General features: G+C 47.3%; 1 protein-coding gene and 1 non-coding gene across 2 annotated transcripts in view; both read right to left on the reverse strand.

Moving 5' to 3' along the window:
- The window catches only part of SLC2A9 (solute carrier family 2 member 9), a 208,545-nt gene that overhangs the window by 85,753 nt on the left and 103,978 nt on the right, over positions 1-18,814 (reverse strand). Inside the window, exons 7-8 of the mRNA XM_068975521.1 lie at positions 14,628-14,815; positions 1,164-1,274 (exon numbers count right to left, since the gene is read on the reverse strand). Coding sequence (XP_068831622.1) covers positions 1,164-1,274; positions 14,628-14,815 — 299 coding nt within the window. The remainder of the gene's footprint in view (positions 1-1,163; positions 1,275-14,627; positions 14,816-18,814) is intronic.
- TRNAW-CCA (transfer RNA tryptophan (anticodon CCA)) lies at positions 9,870-9,941 on the reverse strand. Its single transcript has one exon. It is a non-coding gene; the product is annotated as a tRNA-Trp (tRNA).

The raw sequence follows: 18,814 nt of genomic DNA on the forward strand, positions 1-18,814 counted from the left end.
TATTAATTTACTCTAATGAGCTCATGTTGATTTCTTATAGCAACAAAATACACAAAAACCCTCAAAAAACAAACCCTGTAATTTTCCCATCACTTTCATTCCAGGCTGACTGTGCTTTCTTGCTGATCAATGTTAAAAATTACTAATGACAATTGCGTGCAGTCTGTAATTTGAGACAAGAATTTTGCAAAACTTCCAGGTTGTGAAACATAAAAGACCATGAGTGGAAAAAGGGGACAAGCATCGGGTCTCAACAATTTCATGACATGCGTTTTAAAAGCATCTTGTTAGAATGCTCCATTAAGAGCAAGGAGAAAATTAAACTACTCTTTTGAAAATGAGGCAGGAATACAATTAGAAGCCTCTGCCGTTGGCACTGGCATCAATCTTGGCAGCGCAAATCAGTGAGCACAAGTGGAAATAAATGAGCTACTTCATCAAGGTCAAGGTAGAGGGAAAGGAATAGCTCGTAAAGGGGGAAACTGAAGAACAGAGAGGTGGAACGCATTGTCCAACACCACACAGTCAAGAAGCTCCAGAGCCAGGATTCAATTCTGATTTGGTCTGATTGCAAAACCTGTGCAATTGCTGCTAGATTCTGAAACCCCTAAGGTTTTATTTTCCCCTCAATGTTTATTTTAAACACTCAAGCTGAGAAAGAGTGATGAGCTCTAAGTCTCTCTTCTTTTGAACATTGTGGCTTGTCATTAAAGCTTCCCTCTTGAACCAATGGACTGAAGTGTCCTTTCTCCTTTCTTTGCCTGGTAAACCCCTACATGTTTGGGGGTGGTGATGATAGCTGATGGTTTTAAAGTCATGGTAACAGAACTTAGGTTTGTACAGACTCTAATCTGGCCTCCTAGGGAGCTATGGCCCTCTTCACAGGGTGCCCATCATAGTGTGTCACTTGGTACTAGGTGAGAGTTCAAAGAAAGGAGTTACTTATTAAAAAGAAGACAATAGGGAAACAAGATGTAGATAAGAATGTTCTGTAGATGGCTGAAACATCAGTGATAACTGCATGATAAACTCCCCAAATTCAGATACCTTCGCAGCGACAAAGGGAATATTCCTTTAAAGACAGGCTGGTTTGTCCCCTGGGGGCTCCCACAGCGCTGTTTAAACCCCATGATGTTCGCAGGAATAACCCTCAGTTTACTTACAGAGAAGATGGCAGCCAGAGTCTCAATGCCACCTGTGCTCAAGGTGATGTATGGGATCTTTTCTGGAGTGATTCCAGCTTTTCCAAAGATACTGTTGGTGTAGAACCAAATCTATAAAGCAGGAGAGACAAAGAAGGCAGAAGGGTCAGTGAAAGGCATCTGTTCCCTAAACTAAATTCAGGTACAAGATGGTCTCTGAGATTTGCTGCCAAGTCCAGAGGGATGAGGTGGAGCTATGAGCCAAGATAATGACTTATTTTTTCCTTCTCCCATTACTAAAAGAATGTCTGCATTACTGGGAGCAACATGTGCTTAGCTAAGTGTGGCAATGAGATAAGAATAGAAATCTTGGTGGGGTTTCCAGGGATTCTCCTTAAAAGCAGGTTTTCACCAAAGAGGTGTGATTCCATTTTTGCCCTTCCTCTTTTCTGCTCTCAGGATGGTGAATGGGATGGCTGCAGCTTCAGCAGCCCTCTTGGGACAACACTGCTTTTAGCCCCCAAAGTAACATTCTGAGAATAAGAGACGGTGTCTGATCCACAAGACACTTTACTATCATCTTTTGGAAAACTGTCAAACTAAATCTATAATGGGTACAACGTGAATGAAGCTCCTGCGAGTTCCACAACTCTCAAGCTGAATAACTATACATAGAACTCTTATGGGATGAAAGCCACCTATTCAGATGCTGGAGCAGGAAGTTAGAAGGAGACTGTGTCCATACTCACTAGGGGTGATTTTATAGTTTATTATCCAAACCTTGGCACTTTGGAGAGTGTTAATAATGTTTCTAGGACATCAGCCATAAACCAGGGCTGCCTTCTGCAAACCATGGTATGTGGTCCTGGGGCTACTGTACCAGCCCTTTCAATTTCCTTCATGTGAGAGAGAAGCCCTAGTGTTTAGGTCGCTGTTGAGGTTTCTGCCACATGAGGTTAAACCTAACCTTAACAGACACTCACATGACATCAGACACTCACAGGGCATCAGAAAATCAGTGATTTGGAGTTTGGGGACCTGGCTCCATCTTGAACTACCTGTGCGACCTCAGACAGTTTTCTCTGTCCAGCTGAGATTCCTTCTTCTCCTTGGTCAAAAGAGGATAACCACACACCCTTCCTGGGAGATGTTAGGAACTGGGTAAGGACGGTCACTATTCATTGATCCAAACTTTTGGATCAAAAGGCTGAACATAAATCATTTGTGTTCCCTCAATCCCAGCCATTTCCTTGAAAAAACAGTTTGCAGAATGATAGAAAACCACACACATCTAGAGACTCTCTGGAGGAGGAAATGGCAACCCACCCCAGTATTCTTGCCTGGGAGATCCCATGGACAGAGGGGTCTGGCAGGCTGCAGTCCACGGGGTCGCAAAGAGTTGGATATGATCAAGCATACACACAGACTCCGGTAAAAACTATTGCACATAATTATCTGACCTTGTGGGCACTGATACATTTGGTGGCAAAAACGCGTTTTAATGTTCACATAAAAGACAGACACTCCTGTCTGTGTCTGCCTCTCATCTGAGTGAGCTGATAAATTAGAATTTTAGCCTGTATCTTTGCTGTCTCATCCATAGGGTAGAGAAGTGACTCCTGATAAATGCATTAATTCCTAGAGCTCCTAGGGCCAAGACAGAAGCCAAAAATTTCCCAAAAGCCTCAGTTTCCACTGGGTTTGTTTATATGTTGAAGGTGACTGTGATCCCCAGCACATCTTCAGGGTTGGATGAGAGCAGTTTAGAGCCTTTCTTAATCTTCACCCAAACTCATGGATTTTTCAACAGTCAGTGGTCTCTCTGACCGTGCCCAGTTGAAGTTGTGAAATGAAATATTTCCAGCCATATCCATGGGCAAGAAAGGTCACAACCATCAGCAATTTCATAAATGGGAATGAGGGCTCCCAAAAGGGAACACAATGCCAGTGATCCAGCAGATACCATCACCCCCTACGATGGTGATTGCTGAGGAACTCTGGGGAATGCAAGCAGCCATCCGCTGAGTCTACCATTCTGTGAGGTGAACAGGGAATTGAGGATGTAGGCAATCAAGAAACAGGAATCGGCCCCAGATAACTGAGGTGCATATGAAAGGAGTGAATTCAGAGAGCCCAGAGGCTTTCATCTCCCCATAAATGGAAGAACACGAAATTCATAAACTTGATATCTGATTTTCCTTGCCTCACCACAATCTTTGATGTTCGGACTGCCTGCTCCCTTTGTTGCAAACTTGTATATAGCCTGACTCCACCTCCCACCTCCTTGGAGCAGTTTTCTCAAGGCTACTGAGATGCTGCCTCCCAAGTTCGGAGGCTTTAACTTTTCCACCAAAGAAAACAACTCTACTTTCAGGTTGTGACTTTTTTTTTTTTTTTTCCAGTTGACACTCCGCTGCAAAGGTGGAGGCTGATGTTTGTGTTATTCTCAGCATCAGCCCCGAAACCCACCCCCCTGACCTGTTCCTCTGTCAGAAGCTTCCAGTCTCTGATGTCACGTGATCTGTGTTCTCCGTGGAAGCTGGCACCACGCTCCTTCCTGCCCCTCATGCCCCTTCCCATCACAGCTTCTTCCCTGCCTCCAACTCTCCCTGGAGCAACACTGCCTTGGGCACTCCTGAGGGGTTTAAATGTTAGTGAAGAGTCACTGTGCAGAACACTATAGACTCACAGCGACAGTTATTAAGTGGCCCTCTCCTATGTGTGTGCTAAGTCACTTGAGTCCAACTCTTTGCGACCCCATGGGTTGCAGCCCACCAGACTCCTCTGTCCATGGGGATTCTCCAGGCAAGAATACTGGAGTGGGTTGCCATGCCCTCCTCCAGGGGATCTTCCCCAGCCAGGGATCGAACCCACATCTCATAAGTCTCCTGTATTAGCAGGTGGGTTCTTTACCACTGAGCCACCTGGGGAGCCCCCAATCCTCTTGTACTTTATATGCATTTCTGCAGTGATAGGCAGAAATCGGTCCTTTGAACAGTCTCCCCATACTCCCCATAGCGAGGAGGACCTGCAGGATTGGCCTTGTCCCCATAGGGAGGGCCCGCGCATCACACGAGCTGCCTGCCTTATTTGGCTTCCTCCACGAAGCCATCTCTCTCTCCCTGCATCATCTTATGGAGCCGGACGGTAACTGCCTCTGTCTCTGCTTCCACTGAGGTTTATTTGATCTGGCAGTTTGAGGGCGTTGAACTGCACGGAGACACAAAGTCTGGAGCGTGTCCCGCGGCGGACCCTCCCACGGACTATGATTTGTGTTGACCTCACCCCAACACAACCAGGCTCTCTCTGGTTGCCTGATCGTCTCCATCCACTGAGGCAGACGGTAGAGTGGAAGGAGCTGCTATTCTGGGAGGTGGGCAAGGCAGGATTTCAATCCCAGGGCTGCCTCTGGTGACCTGAGGGTCTGGAGGCAAATGATTTCAGGTCTCTGAACCTCTGTTCTCTGAAAGAAGGTAATCATACTCTGTCTTGCAGGGTGGTGGTGAAAGCTTTTTAAATCAAAGTTTTCTTAAAGCATCCTTTCTCTAATGGGTGCACAACAAACAGCGGGGATCAGTCTGGAAGATTCCCATCTTTTTGTGGAGATGCCACCGCTCCTGGGTAAAGGAGGACACGGGACAGTTGGGTGCAAGCCCAGGGTGGAAGCATCTCTGTATCTGCCTCCATCTAGCCTCCTCCCTGTGGGATGGACCTGTAACCGGGAAGGGTTACTTTTAAGTTTACACTGGATCTGCTTCTGTGACTTTAACTCTTTTTTGTTATTATAAACGTACACAATGGCCTGCCCCAGGGAGATAACCTGAGCCTCCCACCTGTGAAAGACTGGAAGAAAGTGAAACTAACATATTCCCCTGCCTGAAGCCATTCTAGGGGACTTTTGCAAGGATTGAATCATCTTTTTACCTTATTTCCTCACCTGCCCCCACCCCCCGACCTCTGATCCATAAAAGAACCTGGTAACCAGGCCCCGACAAGGTGGTTATTTTGAGGTGTTAGCCTGCCATCTTTTCGGTCAGCTGGCTTTCCAAACAGTCATTTTCCTTGCCTCAACAGCTAGTCTCTCAGATTCGCTGGCCAGTCGTGCGGCAAGCAGAGCGAGCTTGGACTCAGTAACAGACCTTTAAGGGACTTTGCAGGAGCTGGTGGGAAAGGGGCACAGCAGGAGGATTTGGGCCTCCTTGACCGCCTGCCTCTAATGCCCTAAAGCCCGCCTTCTTAGGACATGTGTTCTAGGGACAAAGTGTAACATGAAAATGACATGCAAATCATTTTCACCTCTCAACAGCCTGGAAGGGGACACTGCCAGAGGATCAAAGACCACACACAGCTGACAAGGCAAGAGCTGGACAGAGACCCGGGCCTGCGCTTCCTGCAGTGCGTTCTTCCCACTGCACGGGCTGTGCTGGGCTCTGAGCCCAGGTTCAGCTCAGTTCAGCTGCTCAATTGTGCCCGACTCTTTGTGACCCCATGGACTGCAGCACGACATGCCTCCCTGTCCATCGCCAACTCCTGGAGTTTACTCAAACTCATGTCCATTGAGTCGGTGATGCCATCCAACCATCTCATCCTCTGTGGTCCCCTTCTCCTCCAGCCTTCAATCTTTCCCAGCATCAGGGTCTTTTCCAATGAGTCAGTTCTTTACATCAGGTGGCCAAAGTATTGGAGCTTCAGCTTCAGCATCAGTCCTTCTAATGAACATCCAGGACTGATTTCCTTTATGATGGACTGGTTGGATCTCCTTGCAGTCCAAGGGACTCTCAAGAGTCTTCTCCAACACCACAGTTCAAAAGCATCAGTTCTTCAGTGCTCAGCTTTCTTTATAATCCAGCTCTCACATCCGTACATGACTACTGGAAAAACCATAGCTTTGACTAGATAGACCTTTGTTGGTAAAGTAATGTCTGTGCTTTTTAATATGCTATCTAGACTGAGAGTTGGACATGACTCAGTGACTTCACTTTCACTTTTCACTTTCATGCACTGGAGAAGGAAATGGCAACCCACTCCAGTGTTCTTGCCTGGAGAATCCCAGGGATGGCAGAGCCTGGTGGGCTGCCGTCTAAGGGGTCGCACAGAGTTGGACACGACTGAAGTGATTTGGCAGCAGCAGCAGCTAGGTTGGTCATAGTTTTTCTCCCAAGGAGCAAGTATCTTTTAATTTCATGGCTGCAGTCACCATCTGCAGTGATTTTGGAGCCCAGAGAACTAAAGTCTCTCAATGTTTTCATTGTGTCCCCATCTATTTGCCATGAAGTGATGGGACCAGATGCCATGATCTTAGTTTTCTGAATGTTGAGTTTTAAGCCAACATTTCCTCTTTCACTTTCCTCAAGAGGCTCTTTAGTTCTTCTTTACTTTCTGCCATAAGGGTGGTGTCATCTGTATATCTGAGGTCACTGATATTTCTCCTGGCAATCTTGATTCCCACTTGTGCTTCATCCAGCCCGGAATTTAGGATAATGTACTCTGCATATAAGTTAAATAGGCAGGGTGACAATATACAGCCTTGACGTACTCCTTTCCCGATTTGGAACAAGTCTGTTGTTCCATGTCTGGTTCTAACTGTTGCTTCTTGACCTGCATTCAGATTTCTCAGGAGGCAGGTAAGGTGGTCTAGTATTCCCATCTCTTTAAGAAATTTCCACAGTTTGTTGTGATCCACACAGTCAAAGGCTTTAGTGTAGTCAATAAAGCAGAAGTACATGTTTTTCTGGAACTCTCTGGCTTTTTCAATGATCCAGTGGATATTGGCAACTTGATCTCTGGTTTCTCTAGCTTTTCTAAATCCAGCTTGAACATCTGGAAGTTCATGTTTCATGTACTGTTGAAGCCTGGCTTGAAGGATTTTGAGTATTACTTTGTTAGTGTGTGAATGAGTGCAATTGTGCGGTATTTTGAACATTCTTTGGCATTGCCTTTCTTTGGGATTGGAATGAAAACTGACCTTTTCCAGTCCTGAGGCCACTGCTGAGTTTTCCAAATTTGCTGGCATATTGAGTGCAGCACTTTCACAGCATCAGAAATACAGGGGATACAGCATCAGGGGATACAGGAACTGAGCAGTTATGGCAACTCATTCACAAGCTGGCAAGTTTCATGTTGAGAGCTGAACATACACAGTTGAATCTAGAACTTCTACTCTGGACCACACACTGGGGCGGCCGCTTGGAAGGGCCCTCATTTAGCATTCTCTCCAGTTACGGGGACAGAGCAAGTTCTTCTAGTGAGATGGTCTCAGTTATTAGGGTAACAGAACATTTAATTCCTCTAATTTGAGTTAGGAATTTATTTTGGAAGAAACCTTGAAATGAAACCTGTTCATAATGCTTCTGTTCTCGTGATGAGAAGTTCTGTGCAGAGTACGACTTGGGGTTCAGTATTCCTAATGATGCTTAGACAAATGAGATGGACACTCACATGGCCTGGCTCCAGGCTGGCAGAAGGGGAGCAGGTCACGCTTTGCCACAAACCTGTCTCAGGCTCTCCAGCCTCCCACCCTCCCTTCCTTCTCCCAGCCTTGTCTCCCTTCCATTGTTTATCCAGAGTGCAGGATCTCTGACACTCTGTTAGGTACAGGTGTTACCGTGGGGAACAACATGCCTGTCCTTGCCCTCCCAAGTCTAGTCTAGCAGGGAAAGGATGTGTTACGCAACAGTCACACAGGTAAAGAGTTCAAGGGGCACACTAGCTCCCCAGGAACACTGTGATGCTTGGGCCCCCACCGAGTGGACAAATACGCTGGCAGTAAAAGGCCAAGAGTGAAAAAGTTGGCTTAAAGCTCAACATTCAGAAAACTAAGATCATGGCATCCGGTCCCATCACTTCATGGGAAATAGATGGGGAAACAGTGGAAACAGTGGTAGACTTTATTTCTTTGGGCTCCAAAATCACTGCAGATGGTGACTGCAGCCATGAAATTAAAAGACGCCTACTCCTTGGAAGGAAAGTTATGACCAACCTGGACAGCATATTCAAAAGCAGAGACATTAGTTTGCCAACAAAGGTCCATCTAGTCAAAGCTATGGTTTTTCCAGTAGTCATGTATGGATGTGAGAGTTGGACTATAAAGAAAGCAGAGTGTCTGAGAATTGATGCTTTTGAAATGTGGTGCTGGAGAAGACTCTTGAGAGTCCCTTGGACTGCAAGGAGATCCAACCAGTCCATCCTAAAGGAGGTCAGTCCTGTATGTTCATTGGAAGGACTGATGCTAAAGCTGAAACTTCAATACTTTGGCCACCTGATGTAAAGAGCTGACTCATTTGAAAAGACCCTGATGCTGGGAAAGATTGAGGGCAAGAGGAGAAGGGGATGACAGAGGATAAGATGGTTGGATGGCATCACTGACTCAATGGACATAAGTTTGGGTAAACTCCAGGAGCTGGTGATGGACAGGGAGGCCTGGTGTTCATGGGGTCACAAAGAGTCGGACACAAGTGAGCGACTGAACTGAACTGAACTGAACATCTAGAATGAATGTCACCAGACCCGTGTGGCTTCCTACCAGCCTGTGCTCTGAGCCTCCCCACTCATGTTTTACGTTTATTCTGACAAGATTGGGAGTCTTGCTTCCCAAGTACGGTGCATGTCAGAAGCAGCAAAGTTCAAGTGTGTGGCATTGAGAAAGAAGAAAGCACTGCTAGGAACAGTCTTGCTGATACCAGCTAAGAGGAGGGGAGATCTAACAGAGGCCCATCAGTTACTATCAGAGAGAGTCCCTGTCCCTAATTTCTTCGGGCTTCCCTGGTGGCTCAGACGATAAAGAATCTGCTTGCAATGGGGGCGATCTGGGTTCAGTCCCTGGGGTCGGGAGGATCCCTGGAGGAGGGAACGGCAACCCATTCCAGTATTCTTGCCTGAAGAATTCCATGGACAGAGGCTACAGTCCATGGGGAAGCAAAGAGTTGGGCATGAACTGAGCAACTAACACAAACACACATGATATCATACAATCCTCATGGTAGCTGTGAAAAAAAAAAAGAATCTATATGCCCATTTTCCACAAGAGGAGACTGAAGACTGGAGGAGTTGGTATGATTGGCCTCCTCTGTTGAAGAAGGGAGAAATTCAAAAGAAGGAAGGGTAACCTAAGGGAGATGAGCATTCTGCCGTCATTCTTGACATGCTAGAAGATTCCAGAAGGTTCAAGAAAACTATGGCTTTCTTGTCTCAGGTTTGGCAATCCAGTCAAAATTTCCCCCCGAAGGACTTGGTAGGAACTGCACCCTCCCTACCCCTGTTCTTTCTCCTACTCCTTTCCTCACATAACACTCAGCTGCCTCCCATGCGTCATGGGCTGCTGGAGACCCATGGACCCTGGGAAAGGTCTCCATCCTCAATGACGATTATGGGGAGGGAGCAGCATCAGAGAGACTGAACCTTTGCACAGAAACCAAAAACACAAGTCTGTTTTTTTTTTTTGAGCAAAGGACAAATTATTGGAGGAAGGCAGCTACACAAAATAATTTTAATTTTAATTTTAATTTTAGAGATGAGAACTTGAAAGTTACCATGAGAAGGAGGGGAAAAAACAATCTGACGCTGAAAAGTGAAGTGAAGTGAAGTCGCTCAGTCGTGTCCGACTCTTTGCGACCCCATGGGCTGTAGCCTACCAGGCTCCATGGGCTGTAGCCTACCAGGCTCCTCTGTCCATGGGATTTTCTAGGCAATAGTCCTGGAGTGGATTGCCATTTCCTTCTCCAGGGGATTTTCCCAACCCAGGGATCGAACCTGGGTCTCCTGCATTGGAGACAGACGCTTTACCGTCTGAGCTACCAGGGAAGTCCAAAGGGAATGAGAAATAACTAAATGTTATGTTCAACTTTCACTTGATTTCTAAAGAGTGTGAAAACCATTCAGCGACTCTTTAGCAAAACAAACAAAAAAAGCACTGAACAATATGTAATGCTTGTTTAAGACAGTGATTCTCGACTGGGGGCAATTTTTGTCCCCAGGGGACGTTTCGCCATGCCTGGAGACATGTTTGTTGCGTGAACTGTCACCTAGTGAGTGAGGTCTGGTGTGCTGCAAAACATCCTAGAGTGTACACTAAAATTCCATGACAATGAATTTTCCAGCCCCAAATGTGCACAGTGCTAAGGCTGAGAAAGACTGGTTCAGTGCAAGGCGTAAGGTCTCCGAAATTGGCTGGGGGATCTGTCAGGGCCCTGGTGCCAGGGCGTGTGCGTCTGAGAGCACAGGTGTAACCCACCATGACCTTGAGCAAGTCCTTGATCCTCTGCAAGCCTCAGCTGCTTCATTTAGAAAATGGGGATGGAGCCACCCACCCTGCAGGACACTTGGGTCCAGAATAAAGTGATGAATGGAGATGCCTAGCAGTGTTTATGACTGTCTTAACATATGGACCGTGTCCCCCCACATTCATTGTTGTCGTTTAGTCGTTGTGTCCAACTCTCTGAGACTCCACGGACTGTAGCATGCCAGGCTCCTCTGTCCTCAACTATCTCCCAAAGTTTGCTCAAACTCGTGTCCATTGAATAGGCGATGTTATCTAACCATCTCATCTTCAACCCCGTTCTCCTCCTGCCCTCAATCTTTCTCAGTATCAGGGTCTTTCTCAATGAGTTGACTCTTCGCATCAGGTAACCAAAGTACTGGAGCTTCAGCTTCAGCATCAGTCCTTCCAATGAATATTCAGAACTGATCTCCTTTAGGATGGACTGGTTGGATCTCCTTGCAGTCCAAGGGACTCTCAAGAGTCTTCTCCAGCACCACAGTTCAGAAACATTAATTCTTCAGCACTCAGCATTCTTTACGATCCCCTCACATAATTTCTGGTAAAACGAAGGGGACAGAGCAAGTCTTTAAGTGCATTTAAAGGCTTTCATCCGTGTCAGCTAGCTCTCTCCTTTGGTCTTGTGAATTATTTTGGGGTAAAAGGTAGCAGGTGCGGGGAGGGAGCTTGGACTAGGGCACAGGACAGTGGGCTCTGAGGCTGGGCTTTGCAGCTCACCAGCACTTGTCCTTTGGTTTGGAAGAATGAGGGCCTCCTTGAAAGCTCAGTTGGTAAAGAATCTGCCTGCAATGCAGGAGACCCTGATTCGGTTCTTCAGTCAGGAAGATTTGCTGGGAAAGGGATAGGCTACCCCCTCCAGTGTTCTGGCCTGGAAAATTCCATGGACTGTATAGTCCATGGAGTCGCAAAGAGGCAGACACGACTGAGTGACTGCCACTTCACTTCAATTCACTTCATGTAAGAATGAAGTAGGACTTGTCCCCTTGATTGCCTAGGGATGACCTAGGCAGCCCGGTGACATACACAGGTATACTCTGAAGCATGGAGTTGAACTGGGGTGGTCGCCAGGGGCTGGGAGTGGGGGAAACTCAGTGTCATTAATGAATAGGTATAAAGTTTCAGTTAAGCAAGATGAACAAGCTCTAAAGATCTGTACAATATGATGCCCATGGTTAACAATGTCATATTGTGCACTTAAACATTTGTGAAGAGAATAAATGTCATGTTAAACGTCCTTACAATGATAAGACGGAGGACGTCCCTGGTGGCACAGTGGATAAGAGTCTGCCTGCCGATACAGGCGACACGGGCTTGATCCTTGGCCTGGAAAGAGTTCATGCTGTCGGAGCAACTAAGGCGGTGCACCAGACTACTAAGCCACAACTCCTGAGCCCATGCTCCACAGCTGCTGAAGCCTGTGCTCCGCAACTAGAGAAGCCACTGGAATGAGAGGACTATGCACCGCAGCTAGAGTAGCCCCCTCCACTCTCCACAATTAGAGAAAGCCCACGAACAGCAATGAAAGACCTAGCATGGCCAAAAGTAAGGAAATAAATACATTAAAAAACAAGAGTTGGAAAGTAGTCAACGCAAAGGAAAGTGACTGAGATCTCTCATCTGCTGGCTCTGGGAGCAGAGAATTTTTTTTTTTTTCCATCTACGCTTATGCAGTGGGGCTTACAGACACACTCGAGTGGAATTTACAAAGTAATACACATATGCAAATTGGAAAATTATGTCTCACAGAAGGAGAGAATTCTGTTTAGAAATGTCATGGTTCTCGATCTAAATGCCTCATTACATACAGATTCCATATGCGGCTTTACAATTCCACGTCTAAACTTTAAGAAACAGATGCCTTCTCTCTCTGCTTATTCAGAACAGGGAGGGAGCATCTGAAACAGTCTAGCATGACAAAGGTCCATGTAGTCAAAGCTATGGTTTTTCCAGTAGTCATGTGAGAATTGGACCATAAAGAAGGCAGAGTGCCAGAGAATTGATGCTTTTGAACTGTGGTGCTGGAGAAGCCTCTTGAGAGTCCCTGGGAAAGCAAGGAGATCAAACGAGTCAATCCTAAAGAAAATCAACCCTGAATACTCTTTGGAAGGACTGATGCTGAAGCTGAAGCATCAATACTTTGTCCCACCTGAAGAGCCGACTCATTGGAAAAGACACTGATGCTGGGAAAGATTAAAGCCAGGAGAAGATGGGGACAACAGAGGATGAGATGGTTGGATGGCATCACCGATTCGATGGACATGAACTTGGGCAAGCTTTGGGAGATGGTGAGGGACAGAGAAGCCTGGCATGCTGCAGTCTATGGGGTCGCAAAGAGTCAGACACGACTTGGTGACTGAACAACAGCAAGCACGACCTTATTCTTATCCAGAGGAGGCAACAATAGGACTAGGTCAAGGTCAAGCAAGTTAACCCAGGTGCCCCCTCCTTCTGCTGACTCAACTAGACCAAGGTTAAGCAGGTAAGCCGCAAGATGATTTCACTTCATCCTGATATTTCCAACAAGAGATGCAAGAGAAAAAAGAGAAATGAGGCTGAAGGTTGTGGTTGTTAATTTCCCTCCCCCGACTGGAACCAGTCCCCTTTCGGGTCGCCTCCCCTGCCCACCCACAAACAGCCTCCCTGCCGACTCTAGTATGCCTGGGTCATACCCGCAGGGCAGCTCTTTCATCTGGGCATCTTCAGAAGGTCCCTTCTCCTGCCCTCTGGGCCCAGCCACACTTGTCCTGACTATGTAACTGACCTCAGAAGGAATCTGATTGCTTCAGTGCAGGAATCTCCTCTATGTATTCCTGCCAACTGGCTGGCCAGCTGGCTGGCCAGCTGGCTTACACACTTTCATGAATGGGGAACTCACTACCCCTGGAAGCAACTCACTGTTTTCCAGAAGCAGCCATAACAATAATGATCCTAAATCTGCCTCCCTACTCCTAAAATTTCTGAATTCGACCTTTTGGAGCCCCTAAGAGAGAAGGGGAGGCTTTGTCCAATGGTGGGTTAGGGTACCCCAGAGAAGAAGATCCTCCTCTGGTTTACCTGCCCACATCAACTTGGGCCTCAAGAAACTTTTCTTTAAAGCCTTGAAATTTTCTCAGGTCAAAATCATGCATTGAAGCCAGCCCAGCCAATGTTGTTGTTGAGCAGTTGCTAAGTCCGACTCTTTGCGACCCCACGGACTGCAGCATGCCAGGCTTCCTTGTCCTTCACTATCTTCTGGAGCTTGCTCAAACTCATGTCCATTGAGTCATTGAAGCCATCCAACCATCTCATCCTCTGTCGTCCCCTTCTCCTGCCTTCAATCTTTCCCAGCATCAGCTCAGACAAGGGTACCTTTCTTTAAATAATCTCAATGTCATGTTGCTTACTTGTGACTTTCTAATATCTTCCTTAAGAAATATGACTTTTAGGCACTTCTCTGGTGGTCCAGTGATTAAGAATCTGCCTTCCAATGCAGGGATACGGGTTCCATCCCTGGGCAGGCAACTAAGATCCCACGTGCTGCGGGACAACCTCAGAGCCCATGCTCTGGAGACTGAAAACCACAACTCGAGAAAAACCCACATGCTGCAAGGAAAGATCACGTGTGCTCCAAGTAAGACCCGACACAGCCAAATAAACAAATAAATATATATTTTTAAAGACATTTGACTTCTAAGTGTTTCTGCCAAGTCACTTCAGTCATGTCCGACTCTGTGCGACCCCATAGACAGCAGCCCAACAGGCTCCCCCGTCGCTGGGATTCTCCAGGCAAGAACACTGGAGTGGGTTGCCATTTCCTTCTCCGATGCATGAAAGTGAAAAGTGAAAGTGAAGTCACTCAGTCATGGCCAACTCTTAGTGACCCCATGGACTGCAGCCTACCAGGCTCCTCCACCCATGGGATTTGCCAGACAAGAGTACTGGAGTGGGGTCCCATTGCCTTCTCTGCCAAGTGTTTCTAGGGATAAGTAATTATAATGATAGGCAGCATTTAGTAAGGGGTAATTCTGGGCTAGCTGCTTGAACACCTCACATGGATTATCTCTTTCCATATTACATTATCCCATTTTACAGATGTGGAAACTGATGGTCAGGTTACATGATTGCCCAGTGGCACAGAGCTGAGCTAGAAGCCAGGGCATACAGGGTCCAAGCCCTGGCCCACCTCTCCCCACCCCTCCCTCCAGTTCCTCTCTCTGTGCTGGGGCGCTCACCGCATTGAGGCCGCAGAGCTGGTAGCAGGCCATGGAGATGACCACGGTGATGAGCTGCCAGTGGACGAAGGGACTCCTGAGCAGCTCCAGCACGGATACCAGCCGGATGTTCCTCTGCACGCGGCTCTCCGCCAGGACCTCCTCCATCTCGCAGGAGACGTCCTCTTTGCCCAGGAAGGTCTGGAAGGCTGCCAACAGGGAGGAGCATGGATTTCAGTGGGGATTATTAGGATGTCTGCTGTGTCTGATGTTAGGGCTCCCGGGGATGGTCCATCCCACCATCCAGACACACCAGATGGTTGTATATCAGAGATGCAGCTGGCAGGGGTCTTTGAGGCCATGGAGTTCCAAGCCCTTGTTTAAAAGTAGGAAAACAGGGACCTCCCTGATAGTCCAGTGGCCAAGAACTCTATTCTCCCATTGCAGGGGTCCCAGGTTGGATCCCTGGTCAGGGAACTGAATCCCACATGCCACAACTAAGCATTCACATGTGACAACGAAGAGCAAGATTCTGCATGCTGTAAGTAAGACCGGAGCAGCCAAATAGATAAATTATACACACACACACACACACACACACACACAGACCCTGCTTCCGGGAAAGATTCAAGGTGGGAGGAGAAAGGGATGACAGAGGATGAGATGGTTGCATGGTATCACTGATTCAGTGGACATGAGTATGGGTAAACTCTGGGAGTTGGTGATGGACAGGGAAGCCTGGCATGCTGCAGTCCATGGGGTTGCAAAGAGTTGGACATGACTGAGTGACTGACCTGAACTTTTCCACACAAAAGTAGGAAAACAGGAGGCCCACAGAGATGCAGTGACCTGCTCAAGGTCATTGAGTTGGCCAGGAGAAGAACCCCTGGAGAACCAGGCTCCTCTGACTGCCCCCACTGCAAAGCTGAGCACATCCAGAGTTCAAATCCCATCTCTACCTCTGGGTAGATGAGCAGCGTTCACGCCTCAAAAAGTTCCTGTAATGACCGAGAGATGTAACATATGCTAAACCCCTGGCTCCATGATAATGCACTGAGCACCTCCTGTCTGCCCAGCCCTGGGCACTCATTCTCACTGGTGGTCTCTAGACGGAGGTCAGATTGCCACTTGACCAGGATGCCTGGAATGGGGACTGAACTAAATGATCTCCAGGGCCCTTTCCACACAACCCTGTGAAACACAGAAAGCTGGATTGAAATATTCTCAAAGAGCCAGTCTTGCTAGGATTCAAGCTCACCCCTGTGACTCAGGCTTTCCCAGGCTGAGCACTGCAAATTTCCAGCCTCAGTGAGCTTCTCATCTTTTTTTTTTTTTTTAAATCAAGCCCTTAATTGTGCAAACCACCATGGATATATGCACGAAACTGGGCTGTCTGATTAGACCCCTGAGATCACAATAATTAGATCGGGGAGATGCTTTTAGAATGCAGATTTAAATATTTAGCACTTAGGTATTCATCCTCCTACAGGGGAGGAGGCTTGTGATGGCTCCTGGGGACAGTCCATTCCTGACACAGTGGGCATTATCCCTAAAAACACTGCTCTGAGCCTCAGGCCAAGTGAAACTGCTCTTCTTAGGTGGGAAAAATCAACACATGGTTGTTAAATCTCTCCAGATTCTGCAAGCCCAGGAAGGCTCTGAGGTGTTATTCCCAGAAGTATAGTAAAAACCACCTCAGAGTGTCTCTTTTGTAAGCTGTAATTTAATATTTTCCCCAGCATTTATTAAAGATAAGTGGAGGAAACAGCTGTTCTGCAGCATTCACCAAACCATAGTATTTCTCAAAGTTCAAAAATGCAAATTCATGTCATAAAGTAAGCCTAGAGTTTCAGGGCAAGGAAATATTTCTCTTCTTCCTGACATACATAAAATAAGCAGAACTTGAGACATTTTTTTTCCCCTTTTCACTTTGGCTGCTGGGAAGCTCTCAGTTAAACTCATTGTTCAGCTCTTAAGAGTTTCCTGGAGCAAAATTCTTTCTTCTTCCTCTTGAAAGTTCTGATCTCATTCTTTTTTCTTTTAAGTTTTAAACATTATTTATTTATTTTTGGTTGTACTGGGTCTTTGTTGCTGCCCCAGCTTTTCTCTGGTTGCAGCAAGCAGGGGCTTCTCTCTGGGTGCAGCGCACAGGCTTCACATTGCAGTGGCTTCTCTTCTCCCTGCACTTGGCCATGCCCTTCGCTCTGCCAGGAATGCTCTTCCTGCCTTTCCTCGCCTGGCTAACTTCTCCCACTTCAATGTCAGAGCCTGGGCTCTCACAGTCCCTTGTGCTTTTTCCCACCTTGGCACCTTCTCGCCACACTGTCATCAGCACCTGCTGTGAGCACCTGGAAGTCCAGTGCCTGGTGCCCAGGGGAGAGCAGGTGCCAAGTCGGTGTTTGTTGATCCTGTGGGGACAGTTGCTGCTGCTAAGTCGTTTCAGTCGTGTCTGACTCTGTGCGACCCCATAGACAGCAGCCTACCAGTACTGGTCATATAAAGGGGTGGTCTCATGTATGCTGCTGCTAAGTCACTTTAGTCGTGTCCGACTCTGTGTGACCCCATGGACGGAAGCCCACCAAGGCTCCCCCACCCCTGGGATTCTCCAGGCAAGAACACTGGAGTGGGTTGCCATTTCCTTCTCCAATGCATGAAAGTGAAAAGTGAAAGTGAAGTCGCTCAGTTGTATCCAACTCTTAGCAACCCCACGGACTGCAGCCTACCAGGCTTCTCTGTCCGTGGGATTTTCCAATACGGATCTTCCGTATTGGAGTGGGGTGCCATCACCTTTTCTGGGTCTCGTGTATGGTGGGCCAAAATCATGGGCTGTTCAGAGCCCATTCTCAGTACAAACTTACTGAGTATCTGCTGTGCTCCAGACACTACACTGGGGAGGTGGTGTCTCCACCACAATCGCATCACATTTCCAAATCAGTTTTTGTGGAATTCCAATCCCAGGAGAGGCTCCATGGGAACGAGATTCCCTGATCAGAGTCTAGTCTCATTGCATGAGGGCCAGCTCTCGGGGGTTCAAACTTCACATAAGCCTAGTAAAGGTTCTGGACTTCTCTGGTGGTCCAGTGACTGAGAATCTGCTTGCCAATGCAGGGGACATGGGTTCGATCCCTGGTCTGGAAGGATTCCACATGCTGTGGAGCAACTCATCCTGTGCGTCACAGCTACTGAAGTCCTCTCATCCTAGAGCCTGCACTCCACAAAAAGAGAAGCCTCTGCAATGAGGAGCCTGAGCACTGCAACCAGAAAAAGACTGTGTGCAGCTATGAAGACCCAGCACAGCCAAAAATAAATAATAAAATTAAGAAAGAAAGAAAATTAAAACACAAAAAGTAAAGGTTCTGATAAGTCCCGCAAGAAAGACACCCATCTCTTTTTGTTTAGTTCCACATTTCCCAAATGTGCTCGCTGGTGCATCGACTAACATTGTGCAGAAGTACATCAAGAAGTGTGCTTCTAACTTTACGTGGCAGTGTCACAGAGGGAGCAAATTCAGGACGTCCTGGGAGCCGGGAGGGGAACTCCATGGATGGCACTGGGCAGAGAGGAGGCAAATATCACCAGGTTACCCCCTATCTCTGTCTTTTAGGAGGCACTTTGAAGAGCAGAAAAAGCCAGGGGTAGGCAGAAGAATGACCACCATGTCAGTCCATATTCTAATCTCCCGTACCTGTGAATAAGTTAGCATTCATGGCCAAAGGGGCACTGCAGATGTGATTAATGTGAAGACCTTGAGATGGGGAGGTTATCCTGGATATCAAGGTGGGCCCAACGTCATCACAAGGGTCCTTATAAGAGAAAGGTAGGAGGGTCAGAGTGAGAGAGAAACTGGTGTGACCATGGAAACAGGGGTTGGAGGAGGGATGCACTTTAAAGGAGGAAGGGGCCACGAGCCAAGGAGTGCGGGCCACCTCTACAAGCTGGAAAAGGCCAGGAATGATTCTCCCTTGGAGCCTCCAGAAAGGATCCCAGCCCTGCCAGCACTTTGATGTTAGCCTGTTGAGTCCTATTTTGCAGCTTTGACTTCCAGAACTATAAGATAATAAATTGATGTCTTAAGCCACCAAAAGAAACAGAGCCACTGAAATGAGGTAGCTGTAGGTTCAACCCCACCACCACTCACTTTCTGCAGGACACAGGGAAAGCACCTGATCTTTCAAGCCTTAGGTCTTAACTGTAAGATGGGGCTGAGG

Source organism: Capricornis sumatraensis, chromosome 7 (assembly GCF_032405125.1).
Source record: "Capricornis sumatraensis isolate serow.1 chromosome 7, serow.2, whole genome shotgun sequence".
Taxonomy (NCBI): Eukaryota; Metazoa; Chordata; class Mammalia; order Artiodactyla; family Bovidae; genus Capricornis; species Capricornis sumatraensis.